The sequence below is a fragment of the Mustela putorius genome, unplaced genomic scaffold (genome assembly GCF_011764305.1).
Source record: "Mustela putorius furo isolate JIRA1106 unplaced genomic scaffold, ASM1176430v1.1 tig00003845_pilon_pilon_pilon, whole genome shotgun sequence".
Lineage (NCBI taxonomy): Eukaryota > Metazoa > Chordata > Mammalia > Carnivora > Mustelidae > Mustela > Mustela putorius.
Genome location: NW_025421998.1, coordinates 88,232,771 through 88,241,640, shown reverse-complemented (window position 1 = coordinate 88,241,640; position 8,870 = coordinate 88,232,771). Strand labels below are relative to the sequence as shown.

Sequence of the window (8,870 nt, the reverse complement as noted above, 5' to 3'; positions counted from 1 at the left end):
TTTAATCACATGTGAAAAGAAATTTTGAAAAATAGAAAGGCAGGAGAACCGTAAAACCCAATGCTGAAAGCTCTTTCTCTTTGTAAACCCCCTGTTTCCTAGAATCAGACACACAAGGATTTTTTTCACCCCACTTTTAGAATTTGACAATTCACATCATTTGGCAAATGAAACCCTGCCCTTTAGTAGAGATAAAGACACCACGTGGGACCTAGTAAATTGCTCAATTTCCCCGTTTGACTCATCATCACCATCATTTTCCTCTCTCACTAGTCAGATCTAAATAATGATTTGCAAATATAATTTTATTTTATGATTTCTATAGCAGGAACTCAGGGTGATAGTTGGATCAGCTTTTTAAAAGCTTTATTGGGAGCACCAGATGAGTATTCCAGAAATAGGCTGTAGAGAGACACACAGAAGGTAAAGACATCTCTTACACTGAGTTGTGAACAAAGTGAGTTTTTATTTCATAAAAACTGTACTGTTTGCTCAGGATTTTATTAGTTATTGTGTTTTAGAAATGAATATTACCTAGCATTGCTATAAGGGAAAAAAAAAAGATCATTTGTACCATGGTTGATAAATATTTTTAATTAATGGCATTAATTATAATGGTATGTCTCAGTATTTTGAGGTTTTATAATCACTTTGTACCTAACACTACTATTTTGTATGTGCATTTAATGGAAATTCAATTAGTCTCTCCTCTGGTAAAGGTTTGCATTTCTGGGTCCAGGCTGATGTGCTTGCTATACTGATAGACTTCAGGCTTATTTTTATGATTTTGTTCTAGTTTCATCATTAAGAGTAGAAATTAAAATTGCATTCTCAGTTACAAGTTAGCAACATGAAATTACTGAAGATAAGGCTATGTATTATTACTTCAAATATCTAGTAATACTCAGTTGGCATTGGTACAGGATTCCTGCTTCCATGAAAACAAAGCCATTGGCCACCAGATTTCGGTTTGTACTGAAGCCTAACTTATAGGCAGTCTAATCTAAGGGCAAAAACATCAGCAAATTCCAGAATGTTCCATAATATTATATGTATGGCTTTGTTGTTTAGAAATGGCAGTTCAAAGTGATTTCTCTGATCAAATTAATGATTACTGGTGAAATTTGGAATATGAAACTAAAGCTTCTAATTTCCAGTTCAATTTTCTAATTGGTCTTTCATAGAACATTAAATATTTTTAATTTCAATTTCTTACCTTTGACAGCTCAATTAAATATTAAAAATATTTCAACTATGCTGAAATTACTGATCTTTTCTTTTAGGGGGTCTCATTTATACTTACATAGGTAATGTAAGTCTTTATGTAAACATACAGAACTACAGAACTTAAAATCAGAGGGACCCAGCTCAGAGTGGAAGCAAAAATGCAAAAGCCAGTCAGTCCTGGGGCGGTGACCCTGCTGGGACTCTGGTCCCTTTTCGGGGAGTCACGATGCTCATTTTGGGGTGGTTATGGTTGGGCCCTGCTCACCGGCAGTGAACTCCTGAACATGGGGGCCTGCCCTCCTTGGCATAGACTTCATGCCCTCAAACTCCAAGAGGCCCCTGGCTCTACTCTTGAGCCACTAGAGATCCTTTTAAAGCTTTATTAGTAAGGACCATGCTCATTAGAATTTTTAAATGCTCACTTGAATCACATCTGGCCTCCACAAAGTCACTTTATGTGCAAGTTTATCCTGAAACCATCGACAGAAGACAGTAACGTCCTCCACAGATGGACTACTTAAATAAAATGAGGTGGTTTGGCTTCTTAAGAAAACACATCATTTTCCCAATGGGGTTAGCCAGGAAAACAGGGTTTACGCAGGCCACTGAATTAATGCAATAATTATAAACCTTCCCTCTACTTTTTAAAGCAGAGGTTCCATGAGTCAGTAACCAAATGATCCAGTTTCTGCTATGCAGTGTGTCTGAGAGGAAGAACATTTTAACAAATTCTATAATTCATACTTTCCATTAAATCAGACAGGCCGAACCTAACTGGTCCAAATAAATGAAGTTTCATTTTACCCTTTAAAAACGGGAGTCTGTTTTCCTATGCACACATTATCTGGTCTATTAATTCACCAAATGGCAACTGCACCGAATCGTCAGTGTCCTGGTGGTCGCAGAATATGGAATGATGGAGAGCAGGGGCTCCGCTGGCTGAGATCCAGTTCAAACGCCACAGCTCACAGGTGCCCTCTGTGCAACGGACTGACAAACATGCTTCTCTCCTTTTCTCAGAACTGGTCAGGCTCCAGGGACGGACTCATGCTCATCTAAATCCACAAGGGGCTGATTTAAAAGCCAGAACACCAACTGATTCATTTACAGTGGGAGCCGGGCCCAGCTCAGGGATCAGGGCAGGGTGTTCTAACGTAGGAGCGTGCCCCCTGCGCAACAGCTCCACCCAGGGGATCAAATTAAAGATCAGAAGTTGCCAGGTTAGCAAAGATTGAAAGCAAAGAGAGGCAGATTTCCTCACGAGAGACTTCCATCCAGCTCTCGAAGCCTCATGAGATATGCCATGCCCCCTACCCAGCACGGCTTTCTAAAAAACTGAAGGGAGTTTACCCGTGTGGATCAACACACGGGCATCCTCCTCATCGAATGTCCCCCCTTCGAAGACTGGGCACAGTCCTCCAGTCCTCCATGAAGCCTGTCTGCACATAGGGTACACTTTCTTCCACTCCTCTGCAGGCGGGAAGTCCTACCCCGGTCACCTGTCTTCTAGAAGAAACACATGGAAGGATAGCCTCTCGCTGTGATCTGTTGGTTGCGAACCAGTGTCACAATGACCTTGTTCCAGAGGTCCCTGACCTGAAAAACGTGTGTAAAATTGCTAAAGGGCACCGCCAGTCTCAACTCTGGCAAAACCATGGCCTGGCCTGCCCCAACCCGGCCAGCGAAGTCCTACTGGGCCAAGAGTCACGGAGGCCAAAGCACGCGAATACACAGCAAGCAAGGGTCTCACATCAATGTTTTACAATATGTGATATGTGAGAGCAGTTCAGCCCACTGGAGGGGACCTTCTTTTTCTTCATTCGGGTGTCAAAAACTACACAGAACGTAAAGTCTGTCGTCCCCACCATTTTTAAGTATTCGGCTCAGTAGTGTTACGTATATTCACGTTATTGCGCAAGGAAGCCCATGAGCTCGTTTCATCTTGTAATAGTGAAACTCTGTAGTTGTGAAACAACAACACTCCATTCCTCCCCCCCCCACCCAGCCTCTGGCAACCATCCCATTTTTCCGTCCTTATGGATTCGACGAGTCTAGGTACCTCATAAAAGGGGCATCAGACTGTATTTGTGTTTCTGTGACTGGCTTACTTCACTTTGCAGAACATATCCTCCTTGTGGTGTGTGTCAGACAGAAGCCCCTTCCTTTTTAGGGCTGAATAACATCCCACGGTATTTATCAACCACATTTAGTTGATTCATTTGCCTGTTGACGAACAGTTGGGCTGCTTCCTCCTCTCAGCTGCTGTGAATAATGCAGCAGTTCACTGGGGTACAAGTACCTGTGCAAGTCCCTGTTTTCAGTTCTTCTGGGTAGATATCCTGAGGTGGAATTGCTATAATATATGGTGATTCTATTTCTAATTTTTGAGGAATGACTACACTGTTTTCCATCGGAGCTATACCATTTTACCTTCCCAATCTCTCAACATCCTTGCCAAAGCGAATTTTCTGTCATTTTTTTCATAGTCAGCCATCTGAGTGGGGATGAGGTGGATTGGGGAGAACCTTTAAAATACATCTCAAAATATCCATGTGCCAAAATTCTAAGTTAGGGCTTTAGAATTCCTGGATTCCGAGGAGAAACACTGCTCTACAGTCCATGCTGTTTGCTGTGCATGTTCCATGGGGAATTCACAGGGTTCTCCCTCAATGGAGAGCATCAACTCCATCTAGCACGATAGTCAAGTGAAGTTCTGAACAGCAAAGCAGCTTGCCCAAGGGATGGGAGGGCCACAACCAGGCTCACACCCTCTGACCATGCTCTTCCACTGTCCCCTCTAGTACCAGACATTTGGAGGACTGTGGCAATGCAAAGAAAAGGAGAAAGAAACCTATTGGCTGAAAACAACGCTAAACACAAACTTGCCAAGCAGAATGCCACCTCAGCTCCCTCAGGGAGCCCAACTTCTGGAAGGCTGAGTTCTGAACCAGGAGGCTGGCCCCTATTTACCATAAACACCAAGGAGGCACCGGCCAGCATGTCCTTGAAGGACAGCCCTGTGAGTGCCACTATGGCCACCCGACAAGGAGAGGGACAGGTGCAGGGGGCTGATCACGTAGCTCACTTGTGAAGACAATCACACGGGAGGAAGGAGGGGGATTAAAGCGTTAGAACCAGCTTGAGCCTGGCTGACGAGTACCCACATCGCAATTCAGACTGGTTTCCCAGGCACAAAAAGGGACAGCGTAGTACCTGCAGACGGAGCCAAATTCTTGGATGTTTCCTCAGACAATCCAAGGTATTCTCTGATGAGGTGACTCAGCTTTTGGTAGGCAACTTCCAGATCATCTACAGTAAATGAGAGAAGGTAATTTAAGGCATCAGAATCATACCAAAATACAGCCAATATGCAACTGATGGCGGTATTGATTTTCTAAGCTACATCTAAGTAACGACTATTGTGGTAGGCAGAATTCTGAGACCCTCAAGACACTTCACCCTCAGATAACTGCCTTTCTTCAGTGTGGGCAGAACCTGTGAATGTGAGGGGGTGTTACTCCTGTGATTATGTCATGTTAAATGGCAAAAGGGAGTTCTGCAAATGTAACGAAGGTTACTCATCAGTTGAGTTTGGGCTAGTCAGAAGGGAGACTCTCCAGGTGGGCCTACACAGGATCCCATGAGCCCCGTAAAGGAAGAGTATTGTTTGGTAGAAGAGGAAAGCAGAGACTTGAAGCATGAGGAGAATGTGATGTGCAATCACCAGCCTGAAGACAGAAGGGCCACATGCACACGACCTGGGAGCAGCCTCTAGGACGTAGGGCAACCCCTGGCAGAGAGCTAACAAAAGAAGCAGACACCCAGTTCCATAACCACAAGAAACTTCATCAGCCAACAGTTAAGATGCAGGTTACAGCAGATTTCCCCCCAGTGACAATACACTTCAAAAGCAAAACTTCACTGAAAGTTACCAACCTGCATTGATGATCGCATCAAAATATCCTGGAAATTTCTGATTGGTTTTAATATAAAGGTCCACTCTGGACACAGCAAATTCAATCTCTACACGACTGAATAATCCTTTTCTCCGCAAATATCCTTCATATTTTTCCTTGTCCATGGGCACCACCAGGATATATCGAGGCTCAAAATAGGAAAATTTCAAACTTCTTACACCCTATGTGTTCAAAGAAAAGGTGATAAATTAGAAACAGACACACAATTTAGAAATTATGTTGGAGGGGCGCCTGGGTGGCTCAGTGGGTTAAAGCCTCTGCCTTCAGCTCAGGTCATGATCCCAGTGTCCTGGGATCGAGCCCCACATCAGGCTCTCTGCTCAGCAGGGAGCCTGCTTCCTCCTCTCTCTCTGCTTACTTGTAATCTCTGTCTGTCAAATAAATAAATAAAATCTTTAAAAAAAAAAAAAAAAGAAATTATGTTGGAGACATCTGACTACATAGGTGTAATAAGTAGTCTTATATTATAAGATTTGGGTAATTAGCTATTATTTTCCTGTAAATATCTCAAAGTTGGATTACTTCCCTTTGTCCATCAAATATTGTTATTGGAAATAAAAGAACTACCTGGCCATCCTCTAATTAATTACTCTAATAAACATAATGGTTAAAAAAGAAAACTGCTAGGGGCCCCTGGGTGGCTCAGTGGGTTAAGTGTCCAACTCTTGATTTCGGCTCAGGTCATGATCTCAGGATCATGAGACTGAGACCATTGTTGGGTTGCACACTGGGCATCAGGCCTGCTTGAGATTCTCTCTCCCTCTGTCCCCACTCACATCCTCTTTAAAAAAAATTAAAAAAAAAATAAATTGCTAGATACAAACAGGTACATTCACAGTAGTGCTGTATCTTTAATACTGAAGAGAAATTTCTCTTTTTCTTTTTTCAGATTTTATTTTTAAGGAATCTCTATACCCATTGTGGGGCTTGAACTTATAACACAGAGATCAAGAGTCACATGCTCTACTTAATCAGCCAGGTGCCCCACTGAGAAGTAATTTCAAGTCTACATTTCAAAGAGCATCCTCTGCAGCTGCAGGACATAAAGATCTTACCAGAGAAGAAAAGCTCCTCTGTTCCCCCATTGTCATCTCCTTGGGACTGGCCCTATTCCTAAACCAGCAACCTGGTTGGCTGGTTCCTGCTACATCTCACAGCTTCTACCCAGAGCAAGGGACAACCAAGCTGCCAGGAGCTCACACCCAGAAGCGCGGCTGGGTGGTGGTCTGTGGATCGGGAGGGCTGGGTGGTGACAGACCACAGCTCCCCAGCTACTGCAGACCACGAGCCAATCCCACAATTGCTCCCTGGGCACCAATTTCCTCATAGCGGAAATGCAAGAGTCCTTCCAAATGAACTCTAAAGCCCCTTCCACCTCGAGCCCGTCATCAGTAGTTTAGCTCAATGTTCAAAATCTTTGTTTTAAACATGGGGTGGGGGGATGAGCTACGGGATCTTTTACAAAAGAATTTCTAAATCTGCCAATGACAGGACAACCAGGGACACCAGGCCTGGCTCACGGAGTCAACCTCTTGGAAATGAGTAGGAGAGAGTTCTCAGGGAGGAAGAGGAAGGAGGGAGCCAGCACTCAGAGAGCCGGGGAACCAGAAGAAGGTAAGCACAGGAAGCTGGAGAGTTTCTGCCTTGTCCAAGGAAGATATTTTTGGTGATTAGCATAGAAACCCAGAAAACCTCCTTAGAGAGGCAAATGCAGTCAACTGCAGAAAGAGGAGAATTGTGGGATTTTGAAGTTAGAAAAATTAAAGAGCTGGAACAGGCCCAATTTCACTGCAGTGAGGCAACACACGAATCCGAGGAGCCAAAAAGAAATCAGTCTCCTGTTCTGCCCAATTACAAGTTTTAAAAGAAGTTTCAGAGTCGATAGAAACAGAATATCTGACCAGCCCAGATTTTGTTTTCTGTAAGTTTGATCTAACAGAATCATTTTCCTAACTTATTTTCCTGACTACAAAACTGTTACACCACTCAGTGAAGTTACCTTCCAAAGACAATCAAGTTTCTTTAAAGACTTCACATACTTAATAAAGCTATAAATTTTAAAAACAGTTAAATAGGGGGAGCCTGGGTGGCTCAGTGGGTTAAAGCCTCTGCCTTTGGCTTGGGTCATGATCTCAGGGTCCTGGGATCAAGCCCCACATCGGGCTCTCTGCTCAGCAGGAAGCCTGCTTCCCCCTCTCTCTCTCGCCTGCCTCTCTGCCTACTTGTGATCCGTCTGTCAAATAAACAAATAAAAAATCTTAAAAAAAAAACAATTAAATAGGATAGTCATGGTTTTACTCTGGATCTAGACTGGATCCATATTCTAGTTACAGATTAGAATATGTAATATTCTGCATATTTTAATTATAGAAGATCACTGGGGAAGATGGGATATGGGGGCAGAGACAGAAATCTCCTGAAATTTGCAAGTCTGAATAGCTCCAAGCTGGCATGGACTGCAACCTGCAAGCAGCGGCCGTCTGACAGCACAGCCCACGCATCTCTCGTGAAGAATCAGAGAACAAGGGCGGCTGCACAGAGCGGCCAGGCAGGTCCCGAGGGGACAGTGTACCAGCTCCACAGCCTGTGAGGAGCACCTTTACCTGGATATCACTTCATATAAACAGAGACCACATGCCCTAAACGAGGAATATAGTGAGGAAGTTAACACAGAAAGTGAATCGTGGGGTGGCTCAGTTGGTTAAGCGACTGCCTTAGGCTCAGGTCATGATCATGATACTGGAGTCCTGGGATCAAGTTCCACATCGGGCTTCCTGCTCAGCAGGAAGTCTGCTTCTCCTGCTGACCTCTCTCCTCTAAAGCTCTCTTTTATTGCCTCTCTCTGCTCTCTACCTCTCAAATAAATAAAATATTAAAAAAAAAAAAAGTGAATCGTGAGTAGCACTTCTATTCCTAGTATATGTGCAATCCATGTCTTCTGTCATAACTCCAGTTATTTAACTGTGCATGTTTGGCCACCCCTGTGCCTAGCAGGGTGCTAGGTGCTACCCCCACCTCTTCAACCACAAATATAGATAGATAGATAGATAGATAGATAGACAGATAGATAGATAGATAAATAGATAGATAGATAGATATAGATAGACTCACTTAAACACACACATGCATTTAAAATAAATTGACTGAATGAAAAGACACTTACTTCTATTTCCATGTGAATACAGCTTGCCAAACCATCTCTTGCAATACCTTCTATGGTGTCCCTATTTAATCCATAACTGTGATTACCATAATTAAATGTCAGAATGAATTTCCCCTGAAATTTGAGAAGCACAGAGGTTTTTCATTTAACAGCTGCCATAATGAAACTGAATATAAATAAAACGATTTGATATCTTACTTTTCTATGTTTCCATAAAACTTACAAATAGAAGGCTGACGATGGGTTTATGAAACTTAATATCAAAATGTGGTAGAGAAATTTATTTAGAATTCTCAGCTGGAAAAAAAAAATTGAGTTTTTGGAGATCCCATAATCTGCTGACGAAACACGTGAGGAGAGTGAAGGCACTGAGGAGTGTGAAGCTGCTGGTAGGACCGAGCATTTTGCTCATTTACCTGCTTCCTTGCCCAACGTGCACCATAAACTGTCATTACTGAGAAAGCAAAACCAATGGCCCGCTCTTAGCCTCGGCCGTATTGGCT

General features: G+C 43.1%; 1 protein-coding gene across 4 annotated transcripts in view; it reads right to left on the bottom strand.

Moving 5' to 3' along the window:
* LRGUK (leucine rich repeats and guanylate kinase domain containing) overlaps positions 1-8,870 on the bottom strand; it is a 109,317-nt gene that overhangs the window by 43,656 nt on the left and 56,791 nt on the right. For all 4 annotated transcript variants that reach the window (XR_198647.3, XR_006601410.1, XM_013050323.2 and 1 more), the window contains exons 13-15: positions 8,368-8,481; positions 5,164-5,365; positions 4,441-4,536 (exon numbers count right to left, since the gene is read on the bottom strand). Coding sequence is in view for 2 of the 4 variants with exons in the window: in XM_013050323.2 (XP_012905777.2) it covers positions 4,441-4,536; positions 5,164-5,365; positions 8,368-8,481 (412 nt within the window). In the remaining 2 variants the exon portion in view is untranslated. The remainder of the gene's footprint in view (positions 1-4,440; positions 4,537-5,163; positions 5,366-8,367; positions 8,482-8,870) is intronic.